The sequence below is a fragment of the Enoplosus armatus genome, chromosome 16 (genome assembly GCF_043641665.1).
Source record: "Enoplosus armatus isolate fEnoArm2 chromosome 16, fEnoArm2.hap1, whole genome shotgun sequence".
In the NCBI taxonomy this organism is placed as follows: domain Eukaryota; kingdom Metazoa; phylum Chordata; class Actinopteri; order Centrarchiformes; family Enoplosidae; genus Enoplosus; species Enoplosus armatus.
In genome coordinates this window covers 746,981-764,365 of record NC_092195.1, presented here as the reverse complement: position 1 = coordinate 764,365, position 17,385 = coordinate 746,981, and the positions used below count along the sequence as shown (strand labels likewise).

The 17,385-nt window shown below is 45.5% G+C and overlaps 1 protein-coding gene across 1 annotated transcript; it reads left to right on the top strand.

The window, feature by feature from the left end:
- Window positions 1-221: 221 nt before the first annotated feature.
- On the top strand, window positions 222-15,469 carry LOC139298794 (regulator of G-protein signaling 8). The gene is made up of 6 exons (XM_070921563.1): window positions 222-322; window positions 1,273-1,815; window positions 5,142-5,191; window positions 5,462-5,595; window positions 11,458-11,624; window positions 14,292-15,469. The coding sequence occupies exons 2-6, from the start codon at window positions 1,318-1,320 to the stop codon at window positions 14,460-14,462; spliced, it is 1,020 nt and encodes a 339-aa protein (XP_070777664.1). The 5' UTR covers window positions 222-322; window positions 1,273-1,317; the 3' UTR covers window positions 14,463-15,469.
- The last annotated feature ends 1,916 nt before the right edge of the window (window positions 15,470-17,385 follow it).

The following is a 17,385-nucleotide window of genomic DNA, read 5'->3' as shown; positions in this document are numbered from 1 at the left end:
TGTTTAGTTGTCACGGGGGGGGGGGGGAGCTGTGTTGAACTTCTCCCGACGTCCACCTTCACTCCGCGAGCTCTTTCCAATTAATGTGTGTGTGGGCACGTGACGGCGTCGCAGGAGCGAGGGAGGTCTGAGTCCGCGCGGCTGACCGAGCCCACAAACTTCCGAGGACAGGAGGAGCGGTTGCAGGTTGGAGTTCGCTTTTTTTGGGGGGGAGAGAAGGGGGGGGGGGCGCGACGACCTGAAATCGGCTTTGCTGGATCCCGAACCTTCACTTCAGGCACATGTTGCTGGAGGATCTGCCATGGAGAGAGCCTAATAAGAGGTACGTTCATTAACGACACTTACGCCTTTAATGAGTCCAGATATCAGCCGACTGTTGTTTGCTATAGTAAACAGTACATCTACGAGGGCCGGGATGCACTGTCATCGGGCAATATGACATGGCACGGCGGACCTCTCACTTACTAGCTGACGGTCCAGTGATGACGAGGGCCGCGCTTATTTTCTCGCGTTCACTCCGTAAAAAAAAAAAAAAAAAAAAAAGTCAAGCAACGTCGAGTCAAAATGCTAAAGTAGAGTTCTGCGTTTTGGAAAGTCAAAATTATTCAGACGCCAAGTCAAAATTATTCAGACGCCAAGTCAAAAAAGTCCAAATCGAGTGGGTAAAAATTCTAACTGACAAAACCGAAATTATGAGTAAGTCAGAAAAGTCACACACGTGTGTATATATATATATATGTGTGTGTATGTTTATATATGTGTGTATATATATGTGTATGTGTGTGTGTATATATGTATATGTATAGTAAACACAACTTGTTTGTGTACGTTGGTGGTACATCTTGTGGGAACAGTATCCCTTTAAATGATATGCCCTTTTTTGTTTTTTTTAAATCCCTAAACTTCTTAAATCCAGATTAAGGTGAAATGTTTGTGGAACTTGGTGAGACGAGACAACTGTGTTCGAGCCCAAATAACCTACGCTTACATTAATGATTCAACCCGTGTGTGTGTGTGCGTGCGTGCACATAAATTAAGAGAGGTTAAAGGGCATTTCTAAGCTTTTATAAGGGAAGTAGGTTCCAGAGTTGGCTGCTGTTCAGTGAGTAGAAACAGTGATGTGGAGCAATTCATTGTCTCTGTGACCCATTTTTCTGATTGTCCAATTGTATTGCCTCCCCCAACTCCCAGGCTGTGCTTCACGGCACCTCTGATCTTTTCTTAACCCTTTTACCTCATTTCTGGCCTTGTCTTTTTTTCACTTTTTTGCAGCACTTCATTTTCCTACCCTTCTGCATCACTTCTCATACAGCTACCATGCGTAGATTCAGCTCTGAGGGATCCCTCCTGGATCTTGACTTCCTTCCGTGGAAGAGAGTGGCACTGAAGAGGCCAGATTATGGGAAGAACCGGGAGTCTGGCACCTACACACCTCACTCTGAGGAAGATGTGCTGGGCGGGGGGTCAGATGGCCTGACTCCCACCATCCAGGAGCCCAGAGCGAGTCCCGGCGGGGCGGGGAGGAAGGAGCTGACCAAGGAGCACAGCGTCAGCGCTGAGAACCTGAGCGAGCTGGGGAAACAGGACAAGAGCCACCTCGGAGTGTGTGTCATCAGTGAAGGCTGCAGGGCCTACAGTGACAGCCAGCTGGCCCCAGCCGCCAAGGGCAGCACGGAGAGCGTCGAGAGAGATGACCTGCCCCCCGCGTCTCCATCGTCCTCCTCCAACCCCTTCTCCTTCAAATCCCAGCACAGGCACCCCCATAAACCGAAACTGTCAGCCGCTAAACTGCACCTCAAGAGTCTATTTGGGCAGGTGGGACACCAGTGAGGTTTCAGTCTACGCTGAAGTGCAGAGCAGCATATAGGCAGCTTCCTAAAAAGTCCTAAACCTAATTTAGAATATCCACATTAAAGGTTTGAACATAAGAGCTCAACGCACTGCAGCTTGCAAACAGATAACGCACACAAGCACGTGAAAACATAAACAGAAAACATCTTCACCAAAGACGTGCAGCATTTAGAAAAGAATGGTGCGAAGGAAACAACAAAATATAGGAACATGCAACCAAATACACAAGTAAATACACAAAACACAATAAAATACACAAGTAAATACACAAAACAGCCAAATACACAAAACTCAAACAATACACAAAACACAACCAAATACACAAGTAAATACACTAAACACAACCAAATACACAAGTAAATAAACCAAACACAACCAAATACACCAAACACAAACAATACACAAAACACAACTAAATACACCAAATACACAAATTGGGTTCATCATTACAAGCGACCACTTTCACAGTACACATGTAATATTGATTATAGCTGCTTTAAATTGACTGGTTAAGCTTAACTCAACAGTTAAGCTCATGTTTTTGTTAGCTTAAAATGTCAATTTCCTTCCAAGTGAAATCATACAGCTACTGAGCTACCAGTTCAATCGGTCCGTCTCCATAACAATTGGGACTCCATCATTAAGTGCACCTTGAGTTGGGTTATATATGCAACTATGGTTCTATGAAGTTTGGATAACTATTAGAAATGGCATGCACTGTTAAGATAAGATAAGCTAATCCTTTATTAATCCCCCAGCAGGGAAATTTGCATTTTTTGGCACACACCGCGGCTGTCACTGAAGGAGCTTTCCAGTGCTGCCAGAGTGTCCTGCATGGGGTGGGACCTGTTCTTCCTCAGGGATGATAGCGTAGCCATCATCCGCCTTTCTCCCACCACCACTTCCACTGAGTCCGGGGGGGGCATCCCAGGACAGAGCTCTTAATCAGTCTGTCCAGTTTCTTCCTGTCAGCAGCTGAGATGCTGCTGCCCCAGCAGACCACTCCATAAAAGATGACTGATGCCACCACAGAGTCAAAGAGGGTCTTCAGGAGTGCCCCCTGCACTCCAAAAGACCTGAGTCTCCTGAGCAGGTAGAGTCTGCTCTGGCCCTTCTTGTACAGAGCAGTCGTGTTGTCAGTCCAGTCCAGTTTATTGTTCAGGTGAAGACCCAGGTACTTGTAAGATTTCACCATCTCGATGTTCACAGGTGTGGGAGGGGTGTGTTTGCACCGGCCAAAGTCCACCACCATTTCTTTGGTTTTCCCTATGTTGACGTGGAGGTGGTTCCACCGGCACCTGTCCACAAAGTCCTGGGTCAGTTCTCTGTATTCCCTTGCAGAGTCATCAGAGAACTTCTGCAGGTAGCAGTTGGCTGAGTTGTGTGTGAAGTCTGCAGTGTAGGGGGTGAAGAGGAAGGGAGCCAGGACCGTTCCCTGTGGGTCGGTTGGTGAGATAGTCCAGAGTCCATGCTGTCAGGTGCTGGTCCACCCCTTTGCCCTCCAAAGCGGTGGGGCATTGGGCAGGAGGTGCAGTGGATGTGAAGGGCTGCTGTGAGCTGACTGTTGTGGGAAGGGGGGAGAAGGTGGGGCTGGGGCAGTATGCAGGGGGTGTAGACGATGGGGGTTGCAGCAGAGGTGACTGGGCCGGGCGGTGGGAAGATGCCTGATCAAATCTATTAAAGAAGACGTTCAGATCATTCGCCCACTTCCGGTCTCCCACAGGCTGGGAGTTGGGTTCCTTATGACCAGAGATGGTTTTAAGGCCCTTCCAGACTCCACTGATGTTGTTCTGCTGCAGCTGATCCTCCATCTTCCTCCTGTAGCTGTTCTTGCCATCCCTGATCCTCCACCTCAGCTCCTTCTGCACGTTCTTCAGCTCCTCCTTGTTTCCTGACTTAAAGGCCCTCTTCTTTTCCTTAAGGAGAGCCTTTATGTCCGGGGTAATCCAGGGTTTGTTGTTGGAAAAACATCGTACAGTCCTGGTGGGTATGGTATTCGCCACACAGAAGTTATATAATATAGTCCGTTATGCAGTGTGTGAGACTGTCAATGTCCTCCCCATGAGGATCACAAAGTACTTCCCACACCGCTGTGTCCCTCGAAGCCTCGTCAGCTTCGTCGGACCATCTTTTCACTGTGCGAGAGACGGCTGGCTGCCTGAGTACCAGGGGTTTGTACACGGTAAGGAGGTGCACCAGGTTGTGATCAGATCTTCCCAGGCGAGGGAGTGGTGATGAGTTACATGCCTTATGCCTTGGTATTGGCATAAAACAAGTCCAGCGTCTTGTGACATGTGACATACTGGGTGAATATGGGGCAGGGCCACGTCAGCGTCAGCAGAGGGGGGATATACGCCGCTATCGTAGTAACATGCGTGGATTCCCCGCGGTAGATAGTATGGCCTCATGCTAACAGCTAACAGCTCACTGTCCTTACTGCAGAGTCGTTCTTTAATAGTGATGTGCCCAGAGTTACACCATCTATCATTAACAAACACTACCAGCCCTCCTTCTTACCTCTTACCACTCTCCTTAGTCCTGTCCGCCCATCATCAGCTGGAAACCGCCCAGCGTGGTACCCGGGGTTAGCGGTGTTAGCCATGTCTCCGTAAACACCATGATGCTACACTTCCGGCATTCCCTCTGGTGCCGGGTCATCTTCGCTAACTCATCCATCTTATTGGGGAGAGATCTCACATTCCCCATGATGATGGATGGAAGGACGGGGTTTAAAACGTCTCCTCCTAACGCGGCGCTCGGCTCCAGCATGATTTCCCCGTCTCCTCCTCCTCAGCTCAAACTCCAGAAAATAACAAAGTAAAGAGGAGGAAAAACTCAACGGTGAGCGAGAGTTGCTGTAACAGGCTGCCACCAGTGCGGCGCCATTTACAAAGTGATGTCACAGATTTTATCTGGAAAAGGGCAAAGAACTTAAGCTGCAATGAACACTATAGACGGGGACCAGTTTGTATTATAATAAAGTGACTGTACATATAATTTACTAACTCAAAAAGGTGCATTAATGTAAAGTTACTCTAAATAGTTGAAAAGAAGGAAAAACAAATTGGTAGTAATTTGTTCACAAAATGACAAACATACAGGCCGTGGATTTTGAAACCTTTAAAATATGCTGGTCTGCTTATTCTTGGCCTACGTGTTTTACAGGTTCTCAACTGTCATCGCTGTAGCTTAGTTTAGAGGTTTAAACAAAGTTTGATGTCACAGTTAAAGCTGGAAAGATTTACATTGAAGATGTAGATCTCCAGTTAACTCTGTGGTTTCTGTTTCAGAGTCCTCATTCCTCAAACTCCAACCTGTTCAACGCAGAACAGAAAGACAGGTAAGAATCCCATTTGTTAACGTTTTAGCCACACTCAAGACGGTTAATTTACTGTCCTTTAAACAAACATTGAATGTCCCAAAGTGAAATCCATTTGATCCTGAAGGTGGGTCAGTATTTTACCCTTCTAATATTGTCGTTAAGCAACGTGTCCTGACGTTTGCTTTTCGAGAACCCTCTGAGATGTGATGATGGCAGTATCTTTTGGTACGATCTCCTCTGGCTTACATCTGCTGCTTCTCCCTGTCCTCATGTGATCCTGGTCCACAGTGCTACAGAGAGGAGGTCTCGCCTGCTCTTCATGCGTCAGTGGAGTCAGGTGGGCCACAGTAAAAAGAGGAAGATCAGTCGAGAAGAGCTGGAAAAATGGGCCGAGTCCCTGAACACCCTGCTGGCCAGTCAAAGTGAGTCCTGCTTTGTTTGTTGTGAGATTTGACTTTGACTTTTATCTAGCCAAACACTTCTTGGAGGCCTGTAATGATTGATTAAAGCATTCATTTGCATCAGAGTGCGTGCATTCTAGTCTTGCCCTCAGCTTGACTAACTACTGGACTGGATGTTTTTTAAAACCATCAGTGAGGTTCTTGGGGTGACAAGACCTCGCCCGCAATCCCTGGTTCCCCCACATGTCGACGTGTCCTTGAGCAAGACATTGAACCCTAAGTTGCTCCTGATGGAGGCCAGCGTCTTGCATGGCAGCTCGGTCGCCATCTCTTTTTCTTGTCATCAGTCTTCGCGAACTACCCACTGGATGAAGGTATTTAATTGTAGTCGGGGGATTTGCTTTATTGATTACCTCAAAGGATGGCTGATGCACGGTAAACGAGTGTATTCTGAACCATCCAACATGTTGTAGATACGTGTGGGCTTGTGCCTTGGAAGAAGAAATATTGTATTGTGAACACATCGGCTGCCAAGGTGTGTTCGAGGAGGATGGGTGAGGGTAATGTAATGCATTACGTCCCCTGCATTGTTCCATTCCTTCAATAAAAACATATATTGAAAAAGGTTTGCAATGTCGGCTGATAACCCTGTCCGTCGGTCCGTCATTCGCCTAGGTCCAGAGGACGGTATCTCGTTAAATTTGCTTTGGGCGTTTCAATAAGGAGAGTGAGATTGTTTTATTGAGGTCAACAACAGAGAAGGACTCCATTGATGTGACGCATCTTCAATAAGCATAGGGTCACAAAGATAAGAGATAAGTGGAGTTCCCCGGAGTCTAGACGTGCTGGTGGTGGAGTAAAGCCAGCATATGGGAAGACCTTGCGGGAATAGCAGGAAAAGGGCAGGAATTCCCAACAGAAATAGAATTGAAAGGGAAACTTTCACCAACTTTTGCTTGATTTATGGTCCAGAGGAATCCTAATATTTTTGATGACCTTCAGACCTTTTTTTCTAGCACCACCACCAGGAAAAAATCGTTACACTTGCACTGAAGAAGTATTCAAATCTAATAACCAGATTGTCATGAAATTTAGTGAGCACAGAGCCCATTATTAGTTCTACAAGTAAGGCTTAGGGGTGCTTTGACCAGGTGTAATGAACATTGCAGGCAAAAGTATATATAATACTTTGCATGTCCTTTATTTTCAGTTTTGGACTCTTACGGTCTCCATTCTCTCAGATGTCAGCACCATCAGGGTGGTTTGCTATTGGTCGCCGGGTTCAGCACCTGCAGCGGGACGTGGTATCTGTGTTGCCAGATCTCGCGAGAGTGTGTTACTGAGACAGAGACAGGTTTCTCCTGATTTGTCCGTCTGAAAAAATGCCACTTAAGTGTCAGAATGTTCGGAAGATATGCGGCTCGCGAAAAATGGGTCCAATATTTACATCGGTGACAACGGGATGAAAGAATCGGCCATAATCTGTGCTCACGTTCACTTCTCCCATTGAAATGAATAGACTCAGGACCTGCTGCTGGTCTTCGAAAGGGGCGGGGCAGTGGCGAAACCCACGTGACACCGATACAGGAAATCACTCTTCAGTTGAGCCGTCTCCTTTCCAGACTGTCTCTGGATTTACTCAGCTTCTGTGAACAGACCCACTAATCATAATAGATTCCACTGAAATGTATCTATGTCGGTCCAAAATATGGCTGTTTATAAATGGTCGTGCGACCAGGCTCAAGACTCAAGAGTTCTAGGTTGTGGTAGGTCATGACCACTGACGGTGCTACAGAGCAATGTTTTGATAAGCGGGTTGTTTATATTAGATTACCAACGAGCACATAAGCATGCGGAGTGAGGGCGGGAGGGAGTCCAAGGGCTAAAACAATTGGTGGAAAATAATGACATAAAAGACAGCAATGTGCCAATTAAACAGGAGAAGACCCCCAAGCTAACAGTTCCGACTTCAAACCATACAGTAAGGTATTGCAAGTCATTTCTGAGGTAGGATGCGTTCAGCGTGTTTTGCTGCATGTTGCTTCATAGCACTGAAAACTCCACAGGGTACCTTTTTATTTTAACTGATGTTAGATGATCGCTCTTCTTTTCATTGACCTGAACTCGACACCCTGACATTTAACTGACTGACCGCTTCTGCCTTGGACAAATGTTTGTGCAACTAAAAGTCAAGCCTGTCTCGAATTCCCCCCCCGCTTGTATCTGAACGCGCATGTAGCTGCAGCGATGTTGACACCTGAGCCGACGTCACTGGTTGCTGTGTGCTGTGCAGTAAAGCTAAAAGAGCAGCGCTTCCCCTGGCCCTGCCGCCTCTATGAATAGAACAGATGGTAAACTCCGAGACTGTCATAAATCACCGCTACAACGGAGCCTGTCTCTCCAGCTAGAGGATGTTTGACCAGCCTGACACCGACAAGGATTATGGTGGCAACATTGCGTGATTAGGAAACCTGCATGTCTGCACAGGCAGATTCCTCAATCACTTGTCTGTTTCCTGATAGTATTGTCTCTCTTGGTGTATTCCAGTATCCTCCGGTATCTAATGACGTACTCACGTTGTCACCCATATCAACAAAACCAGGGCAGGCCCCGATTAAACCCTCTGATAACACAGACCACACTACAGGATATTTTGAATGCCACATAATTGTTTCCCTTCACTTCTCTTTTAGGCGGGGCTTTAGAGATTACAGTGTCTAGCCCATTTACTATAAATGATGTACTTAACATTATTGCTTGCCACTGACTTCTTACAAGTGCTCAATACCGTATTAGCCAGTATTGGCTCACCACAGATCCTGTATATCTATCCGATAAGCAACGAGAAATGTCAGCACAGAAATGTCAAATACATACGTTTGAGGTCATTTAGAAACAGTGTCTCCGTTGCATAGTTTATCCACCAGAGAGCACTTATTAGAGTCATCATTTATCACTCTGAAAAGTCCCACTCGCTGCATATCTTGGTTGCAATTCTTAAAAAGAAAGAAGATTACCCATATTAGTTTCTTTGAACTCTCAAATATCATTATTGGCGTCTGGCTCACAATTCTTTTCCAGGAGTATCTGAGACGCAGGACCTGACTCGGGCCGGTTGCAAATTATATCGGGTCTGATCAGGTCAGGATCCCGCCACGTTGCCAGACTTGGCCCCGTTCGCTCACCCGCATTGTGGAATTGTGACAAAATGATCCTGGAATCGAATTGGATTCGGCCCCGTTGGTCAATTTCAAATCGGGTCTCAAGTAGCCTGTATCGACCCTTCTTTGCCCTGCATCCTAAAGACAGAGACTTTATACTCCGGCTAGTGCACGTTTGACGGAGTTGACCAAAAAGCAAGTGGATTAGCGTAGGCTAATACACGCCTGTTTCACAAGGCCAAAAGGAGAATTAAATACTGGACAATTTACACTTCAGTGTTCCTTAAGTTGCTATTGACTGGCTGTAGCTGGTGTTGGCTAGTTAGCGCCAGGGGAGTGCTGGTGTTTCCGCCGCTAGCGCCAGAGCTTTGGACCGCTGGGAGGAGGTTGAATAAAGCTCCATTTAAGCTTTAAAGTTAATAGGCCGCTAGCTACATGACTAACTGAGCTAATAAGCTAACGGCAGCTACAGTTTGCGGCTACTTTAGCAACAAGTAAAGCTATCTGCCCGTCAGGAAACTCCGTAAATCACAGAGAGTTGAGGCAGAGCAGCCGGAGGACTTCAAGACGGAAAACCAGAACTTGTTTTCTCCATAAAATATCATCCAGTTTCACCAAAAATCAGTGAATAAAGTTTTAAAGTTGCCCAAACACTCTATTGACATCTATTGTTTTTCCAACCTAATTCTTGTCTCATTTGTGGCCTGATAAACGGTAAACTCATCAAATTCAGGTTCAAAACAACAATGCAAACAGAAATCATGTATGTGTTTATGTGCATGTAGAGTGGGGAAGTGAGGTATTTAGTCTCAACACAGAGCTTGCTGTCCTATAGAAAGGCTGGCACTTCGCTGTAATCCATCACAGTCATGTAATTATGATTGCTCAGTGATGTAGTTAAAATCTAATATCTAATCAGATGGACATACATGCAGACATACAGTCCTACAGAAAAAAAAGAAAAAAAAAACATTAGCAGAACCAGATCCCACAAGTAATGCTGTAAAAGTGAGCTCGCCCCCCTTCAGCCGACTTTATGTGCCGTAAACCGAATGTGTTGTTTATCCACAGACCATCTACTGTGATTTAGTACTGGCTAAAATGCACTTCACAATGAGGGAGGGAACGACTAATATTGTATCGCCTCACATTCTCTTGCAATATTAATCCAGTCTGAATGGGGCTTTTGACAGCAATAAAAACATATAAAGCAAGTTTCTCAGACAGTATGTAAATGAATGGAAGCAAATGGCAGCCTGGAAGGTAGAAAAACACATTCAGTGTTTGGAAACTGGTAATCAGTTTCCATGATTGGTGGTAAATGGGCTATCTGTTACACTGGCATGGTCCTCTTGGTGAGACGGATGGGCATTGAATAACAAGACTAAGAGGTTACAGCCATGCTAGTGGCTCTGCGAGGCCGGACTTATTACACCAGTGCTTTGAGTCGAAGGCTGGGTTATCTAATCACTGCATGGAGTGGGTGCGAAAGTCGGTTTGTTGGTCCCAGAAAGTTCCAGAAACGCTCGGACGCAAATCCGACACCGGAGAGGTGTCGGGCACCGACGCGACCCACAGGAGAGGACGATGCGAATCCCGCTCGTTTTGCAGATATTTGGTCGTGAGTCAAAGTATCGGACAAATAAACCATTTGACTCGGTGATGGCGAAGACGAGAAGTCACCAAAGTTATCACATTTCGTGGCAATCCATTGAATAGTTTGTTGACATATTTCAGTCTGAACCGACATGTGGGACAGACAGACGGATGGACATAGCATGGCTGAGAATTCTTCAAATTAAATTTCCTCCTAAAAATCCAAAACTGTCCAATGCCAGAAGTTGTCATTGAATACATGGTCCGATTCTTAGTTTTGCTGACTAATTCTTGATCAGATACTTCCTTTTTGTTTGCTAACTTTGGATTTGAAATAGGCAAAGTGATTGTACAGTTCCTTAGTGTTGGGACAAAATCAAACTGACTCATTTGAAAAGTTTCGGTACTAATAACACAACTCGGGTATGTATTGGCACCAATATTAAAACCTTTTAAAGAATACCCAGCCATGTAGGTGGATAATAATTTACCTCATGAATCTGTACGATTTCACGATTGACAAATCCCACGTGCACGCCCAAGCCGGCGATGTGTCGGTGCCGCTCTCAGCCCCAAACCCGTTGGGTTCCCACTGACATAAATCTTTGAAAACAACTTGCAAATATATACCGTCATTTATAAAAAAGGGTCAGTAAGCCACTGTAGTTTTTTTAGCAAACGTTACCCAAACAGGGGGAAGTATTTGTTGGGGACTATTTTCAGCAGTGGATTAATACACATTTCATCTTTATTGGCGTACTTGCCATATGTCTTGGAAACTCCAGAGCTTGCCCGAGGACTAACCTCAGCACTCCGTGTGACCTGGCCTCCTTATCAGTGCCATGCTAATTTGGAGTGCTGCCCCCCCTGCGTGGTGTCAGCAATTTGAAGCCTTCCCACCGCACGAAGCAGTCGGCCACGTTTGACACCTCGGACTGAGGAAGGAGCTGTTTACTTTGCTGCTGGCAGTCCTGTTCCTCATGTGCTTATTAGGGATTGTTGTGACAGTGTTCTGTGTGTGTGTGTGTGTGTGGGGGGTCCTTCTTGTAACATGCGTAACTGTGACGCTGCACGGTGAGGCAAGCCCCACTTATCTTCCTCTTCCTCCTCCTCCTCCTCCTCCCAGCTGGCGTGTCCGTGTTTGGAGCATTCTTGCGCTCTGAGTTCAGCGAGGAGAATCTGCAGTTCTATCTGGCGTGCGAGCAGTACAAACACTCGTCCAACAACTTCAGCCTGCAGAGGAGGGCCAAGGACATCTGTGCCACCTACATCCAACCAGGTGCCCCCCGGGAGGTACAGGCCTGCTTCTACATTCTAATCTAGCTGCATGCATGAAGAGCTAATCTATGCAAGGAGGTGTTTTTCAAGTTCTGTCACATGTCCAAGCCTTTCTCTTTTTCTTTTTTTTTAAATTTTATTTACTTTCAGCTGTTTTGTTGCTCCAAGTGTGTGTCATCCTCCAAACAATGCACCGAGTGTGTGTTTATGTGTCACAGCATTGCATCAATAGCTGCATTCATTTCCACTAACGGTGCAAGCGTTCAAACAGGATTCAAAATATCTGACGCAAACCCCTCATTTACAAGAAGCGTCACCCACATTTAAGCAGATGAGCCTCCTTTTTTAGATTGAATCTAAGGCCGTTGCTGACTAACAACATGCAATGGATGACGCAAAGTATGATCACTAAGATTTGTAGAAGATAGTAAGGTTTGTCATTCTGTTTCAAAGCAAGGCTATATAACTTTTGCTGGGGCGACAGTTGCAGGATAATAGTATGTTGCATCTCCCTCCATTCCATTTCCAAGACTTCTGACTTGTTGAGTCAGTTGCTTTTGAAGCCCTGAAAACTTGAAATGCATTTCTTAAAAAAAAAAAAAAAAACAGTTTAAAAAGAGTTAAACACACGAAATGCTCATCTGCTTCATCAGGACTGCGTGGGTGTGGCTAGTCTGACTCACTGGGTGTAGGCTACTGGTATAAGTCGATTTCCCCCCCTATCCCAGAATGGTGGTGGGTCGAGCCAGACTGGCGCTAGTAAAAGGCCGATGGAGGAACCATTGAACTTGTTCTAAACGTTGCGTAATCGGCCACCATAAACGATACCAGACCAAGTGAGGCTAAATGTGTGCTAAATTGAGCGCAGGTGTGGTTTTTATGACTTGTGAATTCAGCTTTTTCATTTGTAAGACAAGGTTTTTGCGTCATTACTTCTTTTGAAAGTTATATAGCAACACTTTTAAACCGTTCACAATTTAATCAGCAGATGGAACCACTGTTTTCAGCACGAGGGGTGAGCATGCACACTCAACACCTTTTGTTTGCCATTTACAAGCTCCATCAACCCCTTTCCTCTACTTGGGTGACATTTTACGAGTTCCAACGAGAGAAAACCGAAAGCTCGCCCCTGCTCAGTTCCTCCAGCAGGTATGTTCTGAGGAAACGGCAAAGTTCAGCAGTAAAACCATAAAAGTGCCACGTGCTCAACGCGGGTCCATCCGTTTCCTCACGAGTTCTATATTGCCCATGGAAGACTGTGCTCACTCTGGAGCAGCTAAATATAACAGGTACTTGTTATTGCCAGGGGCGTCCGTAAAAAGCCAGTGTCATAATAGCTTGAAATAATTATCTCTGGGCGGTCTGTTCTCCTTTTCGTTCGGATCCACGTCCTCAGTTTGACATCTAGACCCCATCCGCTCTTCTCAGACACATAGAGTTCTTATCAATGTTATTATTTGTCCTCTATCTGGATCTCAGAAAACCAAAGCCTGCCTGTCTGAACAGGGCCTAAAAGCCTTGATTATGCTCGTGCGAGCAGGCCGCCGTAGATGTCGCGTGAGCTCTGAGATCGCACGGAGGCCAGAGACACCTCGGCGACCATAAACCCAGCTTCAGTCTCTAACCTAACCGTGAAGTAGGGAATGTCTGGGCACACCCTTGTTGACTTTGATCAGACAGTCAACTGATTTAAATCCAACATTTCAAATGAATTTGTTCAACTGTTCAATTTTATTTGGGAGGTTCTTGTGACTTCCTTTGTTAAGTGAAATGACATCTTAATATTTCTCAGAGTGAGGCACTGAAAACAGTTTGGTTTTGGGGGGGAGGGGGGTGGCCCCAGTATAGAACAATTTCTAGCGATACGCAGCCCCACATTGTGGCACCTTGCGTTCCGGCCCATCACTTCTTAGCCACGCGCCTGGAAAAACTGGACTCTTTGGCTCCAATCGAATCTGACTATGTAGTACAAATGAAGCGTTCTCTAAAAACCCATCGTTTGTCCAGTCCCCTCCTGATCTGACACATTCTGCAAAGTATTTGGACTTACCCAATGAAAAGCCCTACCGTTCCGAACAAATGTATTGTATTGCTTTTTTTTTGCTTTTTTTTTTTAAGGGTGCCCCAAATTCCAAAATGATATATTTTGTAACTGCATGGATTTTTCTGAAACTTTGGACATCCTGGAAGACACGTATCTTTGACCATTTACCATTCTAATGGCAAAACAAAAAAGACTTGAGCGGCATCTACAGTATCTAGCTGCTACGAGGACTCCCTAAAAAAAACCCGAGTGGGCGTGAGGACATAGCGTAAAGTATGAGCTAGTTTTATTTTGAAAGCTTGGGAGAATTAGGCAAACTAGACTGAATAACACACACATGCAATGTGAAATCAGGTCATTTGATGTCATGTCAAGGATGAAGGCGTACAGAATATACTATTCATGTTTTCCTATCATTCCTCACACCTCCTTTACCTCCTTTATAATCAAACAAGACATGGAAATCTCACTATGGGACCTTTTTTAAAATAAGTCTGAAAGGTCATGAAACAAGCAATCAGACAGTTAAGCCAATAGAAACGATGGCCAAACCGCAAAAGCAATGCTTCAGCTGTAAGAACGCTGGCGCTGACCTTTTCACATGAGAGTGGAGCAGTTACCGTGTTGTTTCGTTGCAGGTGAACCTGGACAGCAAGACCAGGGATCTGACCATCCAGCTGCTGCAGGCTCCCTCTCACGCCTCTCTGTCCCACGCGCAGAAACGCATCTACTCGCTCCTGGACACGGACTGCTATCCCCGCTTCCTCCAGTCCACCATCTACCTCTCCTTACTCCGGGAGGCCGATTAGAAGGGCGCGCGTCGGTCGACGGCGCACCTGGTTTCCAGGACTTCCTTAACATTGTAGACCATAAAACTAAATGTCTTCGAAAGTTTGTGTAAAATAATACGTCTGGAGCAATGGTGACACTTTATGTGTGTGGGAATGTAAAGTCGGTTAAAGGGACAGTTCACTTCTTTGGGAAATACGCTTTCTTGGCTTTCTTTCAGAGTAAGATGTTCAGATTAATATCTCATGTCTGTGTGTTTCCCCTGCCTCCAGTGTGTATGCCAAGCTAACCACATCCTGACTCCAGCTCTGTACTGACCACGCAGACACGAGACTGACGTCGATTCCCACATTTTGAAAAGGCAAAGTGAGGTCACTTCCCGAAAAAAAAAAAAAAAAAAAACGCAAAATGATGTTCCTTGTTTGCCTTCTCGTTGGCTTTGAGCGGCAGCAATGGCCACGGTTGGCCCTGAGAATTTGGAAAAACAGACGAGGCAGTTTTCTTTCCATCGCTTTACGTGACCCGTGAAACTATGCAGCCCTCGTTTTCAATCATTAAACATCCTCCCTGCAAGCAGCTCATGTCCCCACGGTCCAATAAGCTCAGTCTGAGTTTCCTCTGCTGACAGAAAGGAAAAACAGGTTCGGCCAGAACGAGCTCTTTGCTGAAAAAGGTCAAAGTGCTACGTGCGTTACTTATATGGCAAAGGTGGGAAACCTGAGCAAATTGACTCTGACAGGTACAATGACTACGCAGCTACAGGGAAGTTCAGTCTGCCCCGCTGTTCACACAATGGCAAGCTGTGCGTAGCCTCGTAAAACACTTAGGAATTTAAGTGGGCTGTTTTGTAATGAGTATGTTGAGTAGCATTTCCTTGAATGTTGGTCCTGTGTGTAAAAAAAAAAAAAAAAAAAGAAAAAAAAAATATGTAAACACCCTCGTAGTGAGGAAGAGCATGTTGAAAGAAACAGAATAACACACGTGTTTGTCGGGTTTAAAGAGAAAATAAATACAGCCCCCCCCCTTTTGTGTGTGTGTGTGTCGGGTGCATCTGTTGATTCTTCAGTGGTCACGCAGAGATGGAGATCAGCATCCAGCGCGTCCATTCAAGAGCTGCAGTTAGTGTCACGCAGAGTCCCTGTACTTGGTGGGTGGTGCTGTGCCTGGAGCAGATGACCTGCTGGGGGGGAGGGTGGTGGCTGAGTGCGGTTACTGTATAGTTGTGACATCACAAACTTACGGAAGTCCTGGTGGCACAGTGTCTGAATACGGGGCTGTGTTTCATTTATCCGTGAACTGAGCATTTTGATCCTTTCACAGTATTTATACAGCACCCAGACCTGCTTTATAATCCAACAACACATGGAGATCTCACTCTCTACAATGCGGGACCTTTAACCAATCCACTCATTTACTCTAACCATTTGTTTCTCCCTTACTGTAGACACCTGTTCTGCACTATCCTCAATACATTAGGGCTCTTAAAACAAAGATATCCTCTGAGTTTAAAGTATATAAAAGTAAAAAAATAAAACAAAATAAATAAATTAGTCTTAGTTTCATTTCTTTCATTCATTTATCCAGTTTCTGCCACTTATCCTGGTCCGGGTCATGGTTGCAGCAGGCCAAGCTTCAGCTTCCCCCTGGGGGATCCCAAGGCATTCCAAGGCCAGGTAGTAGTAATAGTAACAATTATTGTTATAAGCCAATACAGAGGAACAAATGGGTGGATCGGAGAGATGATGGAACCTGGAGGTAGGAAGGATTTATACGTACTCATAACTACCAGCATGGTGAGGATGTTGTTTATCCGTTCAGTGACATTCGAGCTGAAGGCAGATAGCAGCTGCCTGGTAAGTAGCAGCAGCAGCAGCAGCATCCAAGAGCTGACTGTATAAACACAGAAGACATTGCTTGGATAATTCTTGAAGTTTATTACTGACAAAAATGCTGTATAAAACATCACAGTAGTAAAAAAAAAGAAAAAGAAAAAAGTTTGTTTTTTTTATTGCATAAATAGGGAAAAACATTCCTCCCACCAATCTTGTTTTTCAGTCTGGTTTCTGAAGGCTCTCGTGATCCTAATTCGCCTCTGTGAAAACTGCCAAAACACTGCGGGAATTCAAGGACCAGTGGGAACGTGGGAACAAAATGGAACCGTTTGAACGCCACAGTTCCACTCCACTCGACAGCCTAAACGGTCCCTTTGGACATTCCAGTAACTCTGCTGTAACCCGCCACTCCATCGGCCGATAAGAGTCCATAGAGCCTCCATCTTTTGCATCATCGTGCAATGGTCAACCGCGGAACATTGACTTCCATATTGATTTAAATCACATTTTATATAAGCACAATTCATGTGAATTCCAGTGCGTTTCCTTCTTTGGTTCAGTATGTTTTTGGACAAGACGGAACAATGCCCGTTCAGCGCCGAATGCCTGAAAAGCCCCCAAGACCCTGTCCCCTTCTAAAAGAACTGCACAGCAGACTCAAGGAATGGACCCCAAAAGGGATTATGGGTGTAAGCAGATGTTGACATCTGATAAGCATGCTTGGGAAAGTGAAGTTGAAGGGGGTCAATTCACCCAGCATCCAAAGAAAGAATATTGTCTCACCTCACCAGGTGGTTGCTATGGAGATTTAGTTTTGCGTGCTAAGGTTTCGGATCTCTCGATCTGCCTCAGAAACCTGTGCCTCGGCCCCAATACGCTGGGAGTGAATGGAAAATTCTCCACACAGTCAACAGCTTTCATTGGCACTGCTTTTTTTTTTCCCCACTGGGGTTATGTCACTGTCGAACGCTAACACCAAGGGGCGATGACTCAAGCTCAGTTTCACTTGTAAACGGAGCAAGCACTCCCACTCTGGTTTAAAAGGTCTCAGTATGAGTAACGAATCCCGGACCTCTCTCTCGCTCTCTCTCTCCAACAAATATGTCTTTTG

Coding starts and splice junctions, on each gene's coding strand:
- LOC139298794 (XM_070921563.1), top strand. CDS start 1,318: ATGCGTAGATTCAGCTCTGAGGGATCCCTCCTGGATCTTGACTTCCTT. Junction 1,816..5,141: donor TCAAGAGTCTATTTGGGCAG/GTGGGACACCAG, acceptor TTTCTGTTTCAG/AGTCCTCATTCCTCAAACTC. Junction 11,625..14,291: donor AACCAGGTGCCCCCCGGGAG/GTACAGGCCTGC, acceptor GTTTCGTTGCAG/GTGAACCTGGACAGCAAGAC.